This window comes from Melozone crissalis, unplaced genomic scaffold (assembly GCF_028551555.1).
Source record: "Melozone crissalis strain CALT ecotype California unplaced genomic scaffold, PUWL_Pcris_2 ptg000018l_1, whole genome shotgun sequence".
Classification (NCBI taxonomy): Eukaryota; Metazoa; Chordata; class Aves; order Passeriformes; family Passerellidae; genus Melozone; species Melozone crissalis.
Genome location: NW_026535796.1, coordinates 21,848,040 through 21,865,834, shown reverse-complemented (window position 1 = coordinate 21,865,834; position 17,795 = coordinate 21,848,040). Strand labels below are relative to the sequence as shown.

The 17,795-nt window shown below is 40.9% G+C and overlaps 1 protein-coding gene across 3 annotated transcripts in view; it reads left to right on the top strand.

The window, feature by feature from the left end:
- The window catches only part of RGS6 (regulator of G protein signaling 6), a 258,312-nt gene that overhangs the window by 156,212 nt on the left and 84,305 nt on the right, over positions 1 to 17,795 (top strand). For all 3 annotated transcript variants that reach the window (XM_054276395.1, XM_054276396.1, XM_054276397.1), the window contains one exon: positions 864 to 963. In XM_054276395.1, coding sequence (XP_054132370.1) covers positions 864 to 963 — 100 coding nt within the window. The remainder of the gene's footprint in view (positions 1 to 863; positions 964 to 17,795) is intronic.

Here is a 17,795-nt window from a genome sequence, read left to right as displayed (position 1 = left end):
AAAGGAGTTTTTGGAGATACTGAATTTCTGCACTGTGCTTATGTTCAGGTTTTTGTTCTCCCTAGCATTGCATTCAGGTAAATGTATGGCAAGTAGCCTTAAAAGGAACAAAAATCCCTTCCCATTTCAGGGTAAGCAGGAGGAGGATTAAGCTCCTTCCCCCAGTAATTGGAGCCTCTGATTGCCATGGCTTTTGAAGATGATTGTGTATCTTTCTGTATGTGATAAATTATGTGTGTGCCTGTGAACTGAAAGGTAGCTTGGCTTTAAAAATCCACTGACTTTTTCCCTATAATAGTTTTACTTTTGGTTATTTATTTTGTGTGCTGACCATGGGACATGTAGCATTTTAGCCAAAAAAAAAAAACGAGGCAGGGGAAGTTCTCCAGCAGCTGTTCCATCTTAGACCCTTCTGAAGACATTGAGGGTTGGTGACTGTCTGGGACCCTTTGGAAAAAGAAAGCTCTCCCAAGGTTACAGTATTGAAGATTCAAATTGATGTGGGAGCAGAGGGGAAAGTGGACTGGATGAGAAACTCCTTAAACTGGTTGAAGTGCAGTCCAGTTCTTCCATGGAGCAAACACCACCTTTCTATCACTCCTGGTCAGCAAAAAATCACAGTTGCAGTTGGATTGTCAGTATCCAACCATTGTCTTCGAAGCTAGTCTATGTTATCTCATGCTTTCTAATCTCAGGGTTTAAATTTGGGCAAGTAGCAGTGTCTCTACCTCTGTGTTTGTGCAGTAATACACATGGTATATTTGACACCCATTCTACTAGCAGGGCTCCAAAGTATTCATGGTATATAAGTGTTAAAGTCACCATTTTGCATAAACCACAAAGTATTTACTTTCTTTTGGCAGATTGAAGACATTGTTACAAGAATGCAAGATGACAAAACAGGTGGAGTTCCCATCCGCACTGTCAAGAGCTTTCTGTCCAAAATCCCCAGCGTGGTCACTGGTAAGAGCCGCAACTGGCGGATAAGAGAATGTGAGCTGGTACTTGCTGGCTCTAAACAAACATACTGAAGCCACAAAAAAGAAGAGATGTGAGGAAAAAAAGCCCCCCTCTGCTTGATTTTTCTATATGTTGTTCTGTTACAGGCTGAAGTAAGATTCCTTACACCTGAACAAAGATTCCTTAGTTCTGTTCTAGTAAACAAGCATTTCTATTTCTTTGGGGTGAGTTATTAAAAAATGTTATGTATCAAAGTATCACCAGTCAGAATTATTCCCTGTGACAGGGGTAGGACAATCTTAGCTAAGAGGTCAAGAAAGAAAATTGAAGTTGTTTCCTTGCTCATAGCCAAATACTCTTACTGGGCTTTGATCGCAGGTAGAGGAATGTGAAATACCTTTTATGCATGTGTGCTGCTTTGTTAAAGCTCTGTGTACAAAAGTGTGAATGGTGCAAAAACCGGGAGTCAGAGTACAAAACCATCCCTCCATGTATTTCCAGACAGAATATCTTCCAATGCAACGAAGACCTCTGCCATTGATAGATGATGAGTTTATTCAGGGTGATGTAAATTGTATGGAGGATTTGTACTTGGGTTTCTGGTACCTGTTTTCACTGACTCAGTAGTAGTGCTCCTGAAGGTTCCTGGAGAAAATAACCATTTATCTGATTTGAAAACTCATTCCCATAAGCTCAAGTCTGCAATACACAGACTGGATGTCTTAAGATTGACTCAGCTAAAAGAGGTTTCTGATATTCTGGTTAAAATTCATAGCTTTAAAAAGGTAATCAATCTAGTCACCAAGCCACTGCTTGTTACTCAAAAGGAAATAGGAGACCTCACAGGATTTTTTAACCATGGTCAGCAGTTCTCTGGCATGATGGAAACTGTTCCCAGTTCTGGAACAGCAACCGCAATTGCATCGTCTTGAAATGGCTGGTTTTCACAACACAGAGAATTGTGAAAAGATGAAGACAAAATAACAAAAAAAACCCTCTCTCCAAAGCCCGTAGAAATTCTTATATTTCAAGGGGAACAAGCACGGTACCATTCCCTTCAGGTGATTTGAAGGCAGCTCCCATGGACAGTTTATGAAGCCTCTGAATTTGAAAGTATGGGAAAATAACAGGCCAGTGGAGAGCCCAAAGTTTTCTCCATTTGTTATTTTTCCTTTCAGATGCATAGACCTGCCTATTTGTAGACCAAAACCAAAAGCAAAATATGTATGCTATCAGTGATTGACTGTAATAGATAGGTGAAGAGGCAGGAGCACCTACATTTGAATGGAAGCTGAGGGCACTGGGTTTGTTCAGTCTGGGGAAGGAAAAGCAGAAGGGAATGACAGGCTTCAAAGACAGGGTCAGATCCTTTCTCAGGAGTGCATGTTGAAAGTACCAAAGACAATCTGCACAAGCTGCAGGGAAAGAAATCCCAGCTAGATTTACATATAGGAAGAAAGTTGTTTACGGTCAGAGCAGGTGAGCATGGGCCCAGTGTCCCAGAGGAGCTGTGGAACCAGTGTTTTGCAGCCGTTCAGAAACCCCTGGGCCCAGCTGAACTGAGCAGTCTGATCTAACTGTTCATTTGGCCTTGCTTTGTGTGAGGGTTGGACGGGACAACTTTCAGAGAATCCTTCCAACCTGAATTACTCTTACGGTCAGTGGATACTCAGTTTTAGTGCTTGTCTAATTCCACACAATGTAATGAACACAGGAGAAGAACTTGAATTTTCAAAAACTTTGTACTTCCCCTTGGGAAGAGCTCGATTCTAGACCATGGCATTCTCACACACTTTATTTCTACCTGAAAAATGGAACAGCAACGCTGAGACGGGATTTACTTGGCAGGCTCACAGTGACTGTGATTAACAGGGATTTATTTTTGCTTGACACTTCTATTGTAATTGCTTCTCACAGGAGAAATATAAAATCTTAAAGGAAAAGAAATATTACAGGAGGTCCTCGGTGCTCCAAACAGGCAGCTCTGTTTATAGTACAGCGAAGTGGGTGTTTGATTTAAAGTTTGAATACTAGGGAGAGAACTGCTCCTCTGTTTTGCTTTCATCTGTCCTGATGCCTTAGGTGTGAATGAAGTATTGGGTAACACAAGGAGAAAAAGCCTCAGGGAGTTATCAATAATGGTCCTTTCTTGACAACAGAAATCTGGAAAAAAGGATGAAAAAACTTTTTTTGAATGTATGATGAGTTTGTGGAGGTATGCTGTGCCAAAGACACATTTCAATCTGCTCTGGAAGTAGATTTTCCTCTCCCCTTCCCAGTCTTTGGCTTGCAGTAGGTCAGTCAAAGGAGAAACATTTCACATCATTATCTTCTTGGTTAGGTCTTCACTTTTATAGGCAAGCCACAGAGAATGAAAGTAGGATGGGACCAGTCTGTGTGGCTCCTGTGTGCATGTGTCAGACATTGTCCAATGTTCAGTTCAGAGTGTGGAATATAGAAAAAAATACCTGAGGGCAGATTTTGAGTAGTGCTGTGATCCGTGCCCAGAATGGGTTGTCAGCCAATGCACATAATGGCAGCTGCTGCAATAAATGGAGTTGCACATTTCTCTTCTAGTGAGAAAAGATTTTCTAGTAAAGCTTTTGTTTCTGTAGATGAATTGTTAATTCTGTTTTCGCAGTTATCAGACTGTTGTAGGAGCATCTCATTATTCTAACCAGCAACAAAACTGGCTTTCTGATCTTCTTTTTGATTTTCATATAATTGCATCTTAAAAGTTACCTCATTTTTGGCAGGAGGACGAATCACATATACTTTTTTCTCCCACTGGTTCAGACTTGGTCTTTTACAACATTGCCAAAACAAGTCAGAAGGAAGTCAGTGCTGCAACAGCAGAGCTTTCCAGTACAAAAAGCTTCCTTCACACTTCCCAATTTGCTGCACATTCCCAATCCTGTGTATCAGCGTCTTTGCTACCATAATCCAAGGGAGACATGCAGTCTAAAACCTTTGCACTAGTCTGCCCTCCTCCCAAGAGGTTTTGATACGGCTTCATTATGATCCATACCCCTTCACTTGAAGCATGGCTGTCCCCACAGCTCCATTTGGAATGATACCTCGTCCCAGCAGCAGTCCCATGGCCGGTCCCTTGCTCCTGCACTGCTCCTGAGCCTCACCAGCACTAACTTGTCCTCCTGCTCTGCTTCCAGCGCTGCCTCCGTCGCTGTGGGTGGATTGATGAGTTATGTCCTGGCTCTCCTGGCGTGGATTGAGTGCTGCCATGCAAGCTTAGTGCACACAGCCCTGCCTGTGCACTTCACTCCTGTCCTGCCATGTCTGTCTTACATAAGCCCTGGACCTCTCTCAGCAGAAAGTGCCAGTTTCACTGAAATGTGCCAGATGGCCTGTCGCTACTAGAGACTCATGAGCTAAACCAAGTTTAAACTGCTGTGTGTCTCTGTCTGAAGAAGCCAGCATGTGTCTTGGCAAGTGCCCATGGAGTTGTCCCAGAACACATCAGAATGTCACTTACTCAAAGAAAATGCATTTGGCTGGAGTGTGGAAATCCCACGGTGTTGTGAAAGAGAGACTTTATTATTGAAAATGTTCCCTGATGATGTAGTTCAAAACAGTCAAGTTCTGCTGGAGAACTTTATACACCCATTGAGAAATTGTCTCCCTTGGGGCCAGTCTGAGGGTGTTTGTTGCCTTTTCCCTTCAGAGGAGGTCAAGCACATCTCTCATCCAGTATAGCAGTCACAGGTCCAAGGGAGAAATAAGTTCCTCGTGTCCATGAGTTGCCTACCAATAGATTTGGCTTCCCTAGGCTGTCTGTCCAGCTGCTTGCATCACCTTAACACAGGGCTTTCACTACAGGACTGAGTCTGCTACAGATTTCCCTCAGCATCTGGGTAATTTTGTTCTAGATATTTTCTGTCTTTCCTCTGTAGTTCTGCTTTGAAAAATAGGACACTTGAAAAGTGGTACTGACTCTGTTTCAGACAGTTAATAGATGTAGATAGTCCCAAATCTAAACCAAGTTCAATCTTCTGCTCAGCAGGAATTAGTCTATTTAGTTAAAACAAGCAAAAAAAGGCCACTAACAGACAAACAAAAAAAAAAATCCAAAATTTAAATCAATATCCAAACTAATACTGGGTGTTTACAGATTTGTGAAGGATATAAAGAACATGCTCATGGGTTAAAAATTGATATATGTTTATATGTACATACTTTATAGTTTTTGATGGTTTTCCACATTTCTAAAGAGCAGATGCTGCACAGTAAATTCAACAGTTTAGCAATTGCTTGGTGGAAACTGGCTTGCCAAATATAAGTTGGTTGGGCATACAAATCCATTTATTTCTCATAAAAAATCAATTTTCTGAGCAAGATGCATTTAAACTAATTCAAGTGAAGACGAGGCTTCTTCATAACAACTTACATTTCCTTCTTTTATGCATCTCTTCAAATTGCACCCAGTGGAAATGTAATCCCTCCATCCCTCAATAAGAAGTCTAGTATTTCAAAACTGCCCTGAATCACACAGCATTAGACATGTCAGCAATTACATGAGTAGTGCATGTCTTGCAATTACTTTTTTTCCTGTAGCTTTCTCTTAATCTCTCTACTTGCATGCCAGGAGACAAATTAACCCAGTTAAGGAGTCAGACTCTTATGCTGTGTTCATCCTCAGCTCCCTCCTCCCTTCCTTTTTCTCCTTAACTGCATCCAGCTTCCTACCTTTCAAATGGTGAGAAGGATGAAGGAAGAGAAGATGAAAATCAGCTTCCTGAAGTGTAGCAATTTTGTGCCTGTTGTAAAGATGCAAAGGAATACCTTGTGTAGCAAAAGCTTAAAGGATTTGATTTCTGAGGACAAGGGGGATAGCAGATTAATCAAATAGGATGTGGTCATCAAAGAAATAAGAGAAAGCAATCAGAATTAACATTTGAAACAATGGACATGCAATATATCTCTCTGTGCATCTGCACATGTGTACACCTAAATGCATGTAAATAGTGTGCAAGTTTTGTTAAGAATAAGCCCAAGAGTGGTTAAGTGTTGTATGCTAGAAATAACCAAGGACAGGTTTCTGCATTTGTAGGTGCTGTGCAGAGTGAGGACTGCTGGTGTTTGTGTATCAGTGCCCTCTGCTGCAGCCAAGCTGCTGTTCTGTTCACATCATGCAGCTGCACACCTTCCTCACAAGTGCTGTGTGTGTTGTGCTTTCCCAGCTCAGGGGGAGTGCATGTGGTGCATTTTGTGTCCTGCTCGTTCCATAGCAGCGGTCCTTCTGTGCTGTGTGGCATAAACCCAGCCCAAATATTGGGGTATGTGTGACTTGACAGCTACTCTGGGCCTGGAGGAGAAGGATGGTTTTCATAGCTGGCTGTTTCGTGTGTGTCATTCATAATTCTTCATCCTCTTCAGGACTCCTCATCTCCAAAAAAGCATGCTTGTACATCACATGAAGCTTATATAGCCCATAAAAAGTGTGCATGCACTGTAGAATAAATCAGAAATGAATAAATAAAATTAACCATCACTTAAAATTACCAAAATTGGACACTCTTCATAACTATGTTGTTTCATATGACAGCACTTGAAAGTAGTTGCACCTGAGATGAAAAATATTGGAGGAAGTGCACATCACAGCAGGACGTGCATTAAAATTTGGCTTAGGCCACTGAAACACTTAGAAAACCCATCCTGAGGCTTTAGTATTATTTCAGTCAATAAAAAGGTTTCTTAAGTGCTAAAGCCCAGAATATTATGAGAAATTTAACTTCCATATATTAGAATTGTGAACGTCCTTCCTGATCCTGCTTGTCCTTGCTGTATTTGAACCTCTGCACCTGTCAAGTGAAGCTATGATAAATCAGAGACTTGAATAATTATGCTGCATGGATATTCCTATGGCCAAGGAAACAACAATGAAAAATTACCCAAGTCACCAAATGATCCAGCTTTATCTTTCTGCTTTTTCTGGATATCAGAGATTATGTCAGAAAGAAAAGTAAACCCAAGACAACCTTCCAGTCATGTAGGCAAAAATTAGACCACAAAATTACAATTTTTCTTATTTACGAACATGATTATAAAAATCGCTGGACTGGAAAGCAACAAATGAGAGCTATGAGCCTGGAACAAAGCAAATCTATTAAAAATTGCTTAGTATTTTTTCTCTACCAAAATTTGCTTTTTGCTGAAGGACTTTTCAGTCTTTCAGTTGAGACTAAAAGCTGGAGTAGAGACAGATTGCATGGCAAACTACCTGTTGAATTCCAGTGTTTAGATGAATTGGTAATTCAGCTACAATAACAAAAAATATTAGATATTAAGAAGGGTCTTGTTGCTGACTGTAGTTTTATTCTGAAACACAGCATTTAGCTGATGGAATATTGTGGCTAATGAATAAAGCATTAAAAAGAAAAGTCAACAATATTTCAATGTCTGTAGAAATACATAGGGATGAATGATTAATGTTTTTCTGCATTCATCTCATCTTCAAAAGCACAGTTTCATTACAGAAGGTTGTTTCTAGATCTGAATGACACAGCAAAAGAGCAAAGATTAATTATAAGAACTGCGTGGCTTTGTTTTTTGGATGGGAGTGCTGAGCAGGCTGTACTCAAGCTGCAGTACTTTGCTTCGCCTGTCTTCATAACAATCTGGGAGTTGTGTGGTGAAGGATCTACCAACACGGTTTTGTTTTTTCACACCTCTTGCTTTGTTTCTGCCCTTCCTCCAGAATTCCTGTGGGCTGCAAAGCATCAGGTTCACAGCAGAGCAGATTTGCTCCTGCTGTGCCTGAGAAGCCACATCACCCCTGAGGAGGATGTGGGGCTCTGACCCTTTGACAGGCCAGTTTTACTTTGAGGTAGTGTAAATGCAGCAATATATGACAGCACAATGATAGTCAATAGCAATGAGAAGGCACAAATATTTGAGTAGATTGAAAGCCATTACTTTGAATCTGTTGCTTTAATTCAATGTCATTCCAACCATTAGAAAAAGAACCAACTCATATTATTGGGTAATTACATCTGTCTCTTTATTCGGTGCACAGATTCTCTTCATTGTTATCTAGAATTCTTTGGCTTTTTAAAGTCAATGTAATTTTTAGGGTATTATTTATTGGGCAGATTCTAACTTGCATTTTAATTAAATTTATTTTGCAAAAACCCCAAGAGTTTCTTCTAGGATTTAAATTTCCTGACTTTAATCAGTGTGTTGTTTTAAAGAAATGCAGAAGTTAGCTTCAATAACTGTAAATACAGGCTCATAAATAACTTCTACATGTTAGCTTTGATAGGCGAGTATTGTATGTTTGATATATCTCAGTTACAACATTGAAGTTACTATTAATGTAACTCTTGGGGGTGAGGTGAAAAGGAAGGGTTGGCTTTGCTTTTTTGCTTTAAATAGTACAACGAATTACATAGATCACCAGTTTATTTTTACTACCATAAATAGCCAGAAATCACTGCTGCCGAAAGCTGCACTGGGCAGTGAGAATACATCTCCACAAGAGGCTGTAGGCAAAGGAGGTTGGCATGGTTCTCGATTGGACAAACTAGGGCCTGCTCGTGTGAATACCCTGAATGGTTGATGAATACCTTGTTTTATTCTACCTGTTCCAGCAGAAATACACAGCTCTTTGGTCTTTTATGTATTTGCACCTGAAAGCACCATAGATTTGGCTTTAGAACTTTCTATAAGAGTAAAGAGGAAAACAAAAAGCTTTCAGGCTTTCCATGCATATCCATTGCTATAAATATATACATTTGCATGTTTTCTTTGGCTTGTTTTTCCCTGTGTGGATAAATCTCTCAAAACTGCATGCTGGCTTCCCATGGATTTGTTTTGAATATGGTGTGAACTGATGAGCTTGGATATTTTTGATGTATGATTCACTACCACATGCAGAGAAGAAAATTGTATTTTGGTCCTGCAGAGCAATAAAACTAAGCAATTAGGTCTTCGTTCGGTTAATCCTGTATGGTTGCTGGGTGCTTTCCCACAAGAGAGTCTCAGGATTCAGCTCTTGCAAGGTCACTTGCACTGTAAGAAATTTCTCCATGTAGATAACTCTACAATATGACCAGGACTGCAGACTAACTCTTACCTAGGAATGAGTAATAAAACTGACAGGAAAACTTTGAGAAGTTGGTAATGTAACATGCTAAATATACTCATAGGCAAAAAAATAACATAGACTGATGAGAACAGTAACTCATGTTTCTAGCAGTGGAAGGTTTTACATCCAATTATTGTAGGGTGTTGTGTGCTATTGCATAGAAATTCTGTTATTTTTGCAACTATTTTATTATGGATAGGATCGTCTCTCTCAATGGTCTTATTGTTAGTTTGTTTGTTTGTAAACTCAACTACTTGCTGGCTGATACCAAAATGGTTGTCAAAATCACTGAGTGAATAATTTCTGATGAGTTTTCCTTTCATGATATTTTACTTTTGCCCTAACTATTCAGTAAGTTTCATTCCTATTTCCTGAATAGGTTAGACTGACGGGAAACCACGCTTTTTAATGAATGAGATCTGCCAAGTGTCCAGTGTTTTCTTGAATGCTGTCTATGTTTTTTCTCCTATGAGAGAGACAGTGACAGGTGTGCTGTCTAAGGAAGCAGTAGTAGCCATAGAAAATAAAAGTTACTATGTTCTGATAAAATTTTGATTACAAGGCTATCATTACTGAGGCTAATGAATTGGACTGTGGCATATTCATCAAAACTTATTTCTTTTATCAAGTATAAAACTCCCAGAATCTGAAGACAAAATCTTTTAAAATATGATTTATAATTTTCATTGCAGTATCTCATGTTCATTGTTTACGCCATTGCTACATGTGCAGTACATTAGAATTTGGTTTTTTGTTTGGTTTTTTAAGTAGGAAGAGTTGAATTTAGAGCTCCAAAGAGCATTAGGTCTTTGACACTCCAGCCTCTTGTTCCCCAGTCTGTCCTTACATCCAGGGTTGCCCCATCCTAGATGCTGAATCCAGCACTTGTCTTTGTTAAAACTTCATCCATTTGGTGACTGGCCAGCCCTGTGATTTGTCCTAGTCTCTCTGCAGGACCTCTCTGTCTTCAAGGGAGTCAACAGGCTCCTCCCAGTGTAATATCATCAGCAAACTTACTCAGTATGCCTTCAAGTCCTGCATCCAAGTAATTTTTTAAGATGACAAAAATTGGCCATAAAATGGAGCCCTGGGGAACCCCACTAGTGACCAATCACCAGTCTGATATCTCCCCATCCACTATCACCCTTCATGCCTGACCCATGATCCTGTTGCTCACCCACCACTTGATGTGTTTATCCTGCAGGGTGTGGACCTTTTGTCCAGAAGGATCCTATGAGAGGCAGCATCAAAAGCTTTACTGAAATCCATAAAAATTACATCAACTGGCTTCCTTTAATCAACTAGGTGGGTTACCTTGTTATGAAAGGAAATTATTGCTGTTGACAAGCAACACATCAAGAAAGGCATCTTTCCTAGTTGTCACCCTTGGTACCTGTATCATGAAGTTACCATCCAGGTGTTCTGGGGATCTTTTGGATCTGTTTGTGCCAGCTGTGGGGTATTCCTGTAGTACCTTAGCATGTTTGGGCACCATCTCTGTCAATGACTTCCTGCTCATTTGCTCCCTGCTCAGCCCATTAGGCTGAGGTGCCTGAGGCAGAAGTGTTACTGTAGCCAGGCACCATAGAGGGAGAGCATCCCCCTCACAGCTCAGGAATCCCCACGGCTGGGTGCTGGCTTAAAGCAGGTTGGCTGGGAATAGAGATGAAGCCTTGAGCTCCCTCCTCTCTGTGCTGCGGGAAGCCTTGATGCCTTCCTGAGGCACTTAGCATCATTATTCTGTAGTACTGCTCTACCCTCCTCATTCCTGGCAAATTTGTAAGGGTTGTGACATTATAGTTAGGGAAGAGGGGGGAGAGATCAGAGCAGTATCTAATGCAATCAGGGGAATAAAGATCAAGAGCGTACCTCTTGCAGCCTCTCTACTGTAATCAGCCTGCTTCTGGAGCCCTGTGCAAGTTAGATTTGAGCATAACTTCTAATTAGGTATCTGGGTCATGTTTGACATGCTCTTGGTTTGGCATTGACGTTTCTGTGCTCCTACTTAGCTCTAAATTTGCCAGCTGTTTTCCTTAAATAATTCCACTTTCCACTAAAGGATTGTGTATCTTATGTAATTACACCCACAGTAGTGTGAGGCCAGTCATAGGGACACAAAGGTAGAAATAGCTCAGCATTTTACACCAGCCTTGGCATTCCTTAATGGAATCATTAAAATTTGGATTCCCATCTCTGCTGTGACAAGCTTTGTTAGCTCTGCTGAGCTCTCATTCATAACATCTAGACTTTGTCAGTTTAGGTGCAGCTCTGGAAACAGCTGTCCTCTGTTGCGCTGAGTCCGCTAGGCCTTGCCTGTCAATCCAGAAATGTCAATCCAGATCAAATTCCTTTTCATTACTTCTCTTCAGCAGTCAAAGGATTTGATACCCGTCTGGATAGATTCAGGGAGGAGTTACATGAATTTTATTCAAATAGTCTCAGACCATTAAGCATTTTCTGAAACAGGGATTCACATTATGTGAGCTAAACTAGTCACAGCACTTCAGGTGCAGATTGTGAGGGTGCTGGAAAAGTCATGTTGGGGAGTACCAGACCAGGAAAAAACTTTGCATGTGCAGTGACATGCTAGAGATTTGTCAGTCTGAGGTGGCTGTTAAAGCAGGGTTCATTCCATTAGAGCCCGTGCTGTTGAAAGAAACTTGAAAAAAAAAGATGTTTCATTTTGTCAATCTCTCTTCTCTTTTCTGGGATTCATGGGCTATTCTATTCCTAGAAAAGGCAATGCCCATTTTAGGGACAGTTTATTTGAGAATTGCATCTGCATATTGCAGTAGATGCCTTACTATCCCATTTTTAAAAATAATTCTCTTTTAAAATGAAGAAATCCTGATGCTGCTCCTCCTAATTCACTCTTTAGTTCCTGTCTGTTCTTTTTTTGTGTGGTACCTTCCAACATTGGCCTTGCTCACTATGGTTTCTTCAAGCCCATCTCCGAATGGAGTGTACAAGAAGGATGGAGAGGGACTTGCATGGCTCAAACTAAAACAGAGTAGGTTTAAATTAGATGTTAGGAAAAAAATTCTTTACTGTAAGGGTGGCAAGGCACTGGAACAGTTTTCTCAGAGAAGCTGTGGATGCCCTGTCCCTGGAGGTGTTCAAGTATAGGTTGGATGAGGCTCTGAGCAGCCTGGTCTGGTGAAGAGTATCCATGCCTATGGTAGGGGGGTTGGAATGACGATTTTTAAGGTCCCTTCCCAACCCAAGACATTTTAGATGATAACAGTCCACATTTCTCAGGGATTAAAGCCAACATGCTCTAATGTGTGGCAAGACAGCACACAAGAATGGGAACTTGGTGGGTGAGTGGGGAGAGATTGGAAAGCTGTCACACCTTGATTGTGATGGTCATCTGTGATTGCATATTTTCGTTTTTGGGTAAGAGTGATTGTTTATGGAGACCTGTAGGTTTGCCCTGCAGAACAGGAGGGTGTCCTTTGCAGATGGTACTCAGAGATGTGGATTAATATGCTGCCACAGTGAGAGGTAAAACCCGCAGATGCTTTGTGTCATGTCTGCATGGGTCCATGGAGCCACCTTGCTGGCTTTGCTAAATTAAAGGAAGGTAGCATCTGCTCTTCAGCTGTGTCACTTGGCAGTACCTGATCAGCTTGACTGAGTCTGTGAGCCTGTTCCTGCCTGTGTCACTCACAGTTCATCCTGTCTTGTCCTGGTGCGTAGCAAACTTAATTTCTGGAGAAGTATTGTGGAATTCTGCTGTTATAATGAAAACCTATATAGACTCAAACAGAAATATGAATGGCAGCTGAATTTTGTTTTGTTATATAAACTTGCCCTTTTTTTTAATTGTTGAACTTTGTACGTTAAGCTTTTGGTGATGAAAATGGTAATTTCATGGTATGTTTTGGGAGCACAGGATAATTTACAACCTACTCTCAGTAAATAATCAGAGATGCCAGGTAGAGCTGTCGTAGTGATGCTAATGTGCAATACCATATTTTGAGTGAGAACTTGCTGAAGGGCCTTTGGTATCCAGTGGGGTAGCACTGTATCTGTTTAGGGAATTTGCTGCAAGTGCTCTGTTCTGAGGGGGGTTTCTACAGAAGAGTTGTGAGCAAGACTCTGAAGGACCCCTGGTGGTGTTGGGATACAGGTTTTCAAAGGGTAGCTTCTAACAAAGGCAGGAACAATGGGTATCCATATATGCAGCTGCACTTGGAACCCTTGTGGTGAAGATGGTGTCCTTGCAAGCTTCCTGTAGGTGCTGGGAGGGACAGAAGACAGGGCATGTCCTTTTCAGGTGTGTCCCTTTTCTCCTGCTTCTGCCTTTTTTCCTCATACCCTGCAGCTGCTGAAGGGAGCAGTCTCACCTGCTGAGATGTGAGTGTACAGAGGATTTCTCTGAAGTGATGCTCTTGGCTTACATGGGGCAAGTTGGCAGATGGGAGCTGCAAAAGGCAGGCTCTAATTGGTAAAGCAAGAATGCCCACTTTGTGTCAAACAAATGGCCACCAGCAACCCTCTGGCCATGGATCCTGTAGTGGATATCTAGGGTAGTATATAAGGAAAAAGTCAATGTTTAGCAATATTGTGGAGGTATGTTGCTCAGTCTCCAGCTGTCTGGAGTGAGAGGGACATGGTGGGGGTCATAGTCAGATGTTTTGCCATTCTGCACTCAATTGATTGTGTTTACATTTTTCAGATATATGGAACAAATGGTTTTACCTCACACTAGAGAAAAAAAAAAGCCTTTTAGGAAGTAGTTTGGAATATGATTAAATATTTTCAGTGTTTTACATTGACATATATAAAATCCTGCAAATGCACACATAATGTACTTTTTAGCTTGTGTGTGACAGACACAAAGCTGCGCTGTCATAGACATGGATTTTGGTGTTTGACTGGAAAAAAATTCAGGTTAACAGGCAGATGTGTAAAAAAGTTCTTCTCTCCTTTCCTGACTAATACAGACTAAGAGTTGGGCTAGACTAACATTGTAGATCCCTTTGAAATGAAATATTCTGTTGTATACTAGTCAAGTAACCATCCCAGTTAGTTAGCTGAAGAGACTGGCTGAGTACATACTTTTGTAGTGCTAGGGCTATGGAGAACCAACTGCTCTGTGCAGAAAGATCCTGCACTGATTGCCTTCAGCACCCAGGACATCTCACCCTTACTATCTCGGCATGCTTGAAGGTTTCATCTTTCTCTGCAGTTCAGGGAAATTAGTCAACCTTCCTTATCCCATCACATCCCACCTGAACATGCTCAACCTGTTATTACCCTTCTTTGCCACTTGACATCACTCAGGTTTTCTTATCTCTGAGCTGTGCTTAAGTCACATGGGTGGCTTTAGATCATGATGAATGGTGGCATTTTGATACAAAACTTGATATGTTTGGCTTTTGGTTTTTTTTTTTAATTTTGGATTTATAGATATAGCTAGATATAGCTATTTCTATATACATATATATTGGAATATACAAAAAAAAAATCCACCAAGTGTGTGGTTTACAGTTAATCAAACACATGCCCTGCAGAATGTTTTGTCCCTTCAATGTTGCATTACTGAGTACTTTCATGAAAGAAATTACCCACTTACCCTTAAGGGATAGTTTTGACATGTGTCATTTGTAATTTTAAAAGAAATCTCTGCAGTACTGGAAGACTGATATAAATTATATAGGTCTTTATTTTACTGTGTATGAACTAAAATGTTCCCACATTGTGGATGGGTTTTTTGGGTTTTTTAAAGTGTAAAATTTTACATGTGAAAGCATAACTTAAAAAATAAATGTGCCCAGATTTTCCTATAAATCCTAAATTGTTTTACAAAGTTTTGACTGCTGAATTGTAAGGCAAAAAATAACAATCTGATGAATTATAGAATTTATTCTGGGCATATAGGCCAGCTCAAAAAAGAGATGAATGCTTGAAACCAAGCTCAGGCTCCTCCAATATCTGTGTGGCTAGGTGAAACACTTGAAGTGCCCTTGAAATAAACCTGGCATTAAAAAAAATGGAGCTAACATTATGCCAATACATCTTGTCGAAAGCTGGTTAGATGTAGGCTCCTGAGAGCTTTTCAGTTTTGAAAATGGAACAAAAGGCTCTAAAATAATTTCTGAAACTTGTGTCCAGTATATTTTTTAAAAATTCAGAAAGGTTGTCTGTACGACAACTTTTTGTTGTGCTGGTTGTTTGTCTGGGGTTGATGTCCTTTGTAGTCAAGGGATGTAACAAATCTGTCTGGGGTAGTTCTCAAAACCACAAATAGTTATTAGCCTGCCTTGGCCTGGTTTTAATCTGAGGCACTGTCCATGTGTTTTTGTATTCAGGGAGGCAAAGGGTGCAAACAACTAGAGAGAAGAAAAGGAGAAACAGGGAAGGAAGTGCATTTGTTATACTTTCAGAATTGCTACTTTAGAATACCCAATTACAGACAGCATACAAATACCCAACAATTTAGTTTGATAAAGGGAGCATTCTACACCAGCATAAACATATAATTGCTTCAAAATAAGTTTAAGACAAAAATGTGCATTTAAAAACCAGATGATAAAATTGATGAGATCTTGATGGAAAAAAAAATCAGTTGAATCTAAGCTAGCTGGCAACATACTTATCTCCATTCCTGACATCCTGATAATCACTGATTATACATCCTGCTAAAAGGATAAAAGCCCCTATTATTTTTTTCTACAGATCAACTTTCTTACATTATTTTAATACCAAAAAAGCAATCAAGCCCCATCCGTATGTGGCTGTTTTCATTGGCATGTGCTTTGGCAGAGGCTGTTGTGGGTTTGTATGAAGCTCTCAGTCTGCATGGGGAGGGACTCACCAGTGGTCAAACTGTTGTGGTCAAACTAGTGGTCAGGCTGTATTTAGAAGTAGTTATATTCTTCCCTGATATCAGAACTGAACGAAGATGCTGTTGCCCAGCCATGGCAGCTTGGTGTGATGAGAGGTCAAAGCATTTCCTGGGCTAATGAGGCAGCTCTGGTGCTATGGAGATGTTAGACAGGGACACACCAAAGGCACCAACTTCCTGACCCTGTATGAAAAGCCTCAGAAAGGAAGGAGTTGAAAAAGTGATTAGCAGCTAGAGATGCCTCGTGTGGTACCCACTTCCTCATGCTGGATTGCTGGCCCTCATGGCAGTCTGGCAGTGCAGACACCCTTTCTCCTGCAGCCAGAGATTCAGGTGGTCTAGAAACTCCTGTACAGGGGACTCCTGCAGGGTGGGAACCCCACTTGAATCACTCGGGTGCCACATGGCCCAAAAGATTCTAACTGGCCATCTCTGCCCATACTGCTTCAAATGGGAATTGCCAACAACTCTCTAGTTCTTGACCATCTGCAAATGCTTGAAAATTTTTGTTCTTGTTGCCCAGGGTAAACCTGCTGTATGTTCTTCTGTTCTTCTTCCAGGACTTGATTGCATATACTGAATCAGTTCTTTACACACTTAATCTGAAGTGGTAGTGAAATAAACACATCCTTTCCATTTTGTGTTTTCATTTCAAATAATGGAAAAATGTGCTCTCCCTTACAGAATCATAGAATTTTTTAGGTTGTAAAAGACCTTTAAGACTACTGAGTCCAGCCATTAACTCAACACTGCCAAGTCCTCTGTTAAACCACGTCTCTGAGTTCCCATCCAGACGTCTTTTCAATACCTCCAGAGATGGCAACTCAGCCACCTCCCTGGGCTGCCTGTCCCAATGCTTGATAACCTTGTCAGTAGAGAATTTTTTCTGTATATCTAATCTTCTAGCTTTATCACTTGTTACATGAGAGAAGAGGCCAATCCTGGCCTTGCTACAATCTCCTTTCAAATAATTGTAGAGAGTGGTAAGCTTCCCCCCTTGGCCTCCTTTTCTCCAGGAGAAACAAGGCTTCTTGTCTCGATTGGAGGCCAGAATTCTGTTTCCCATGGAATGCAAGAAGAGCAGGAAATCAGTTCAGCCATGTTGAAATAAGTATCTTAAATGTGTTTTTTATATTTGTTTATGGTCTACTTATAAAATGCACAGTCACTAGGGAGAGGCTAGAAGTTTTTTTGGCCTTTTTTGTATTTTTCTGGAGGTTTCTATGATGTATTGTAGCATGCTGACCCTTGCTGGACACCAGGTGTCCACCAATGCACCATTGTTCTTCCTCCTTAGCTGGACAGGAGAGAGAAAATACTACAAAAATCTCACAGGTCAAGATCCGGACAGGGAGAGATCACTCATCAGTTACTGTCATAGCCAAAACAGACTCAGCTTGGGGAAATTAACTGAATTTATAACCAATCAAATCAGAGTAGGACAATGAGAATTAACCCCAAATCTCTTAATAACCTTATCCCAGAGGCACCATCACGTCCACTGATTGGTTCAGCCTCGGCCAACTGTGGCAGACCCATCTTGGAGCCAGCAGGCACTGGCTTTGTTGGGCACAGGGGAAACTTCCAGCAACTTCTCTCAGAAGCCCTGTGTGTAGCCCTCCCACTGCCAAAACCTTGTCATGCCAATCCAATTTGTGTGCATAAAGTGCTTGTTTTTTACTGTGAACTGATAGCCTCAGTGAAGCCTCACAAGAACAGACTCCAGACTTGGACTCACAAGACCTGCTATGACAGGTATTTTTAAGATCTAGCTCTAAATTTAAGGAGAGTTAAAGTCACAATACCAAAAGCATCTCTGGCAGAAACCCAGTCAGTTTGCCAGACCAGCATTCTGGGCTTTTATAAGTGTAATTTGAT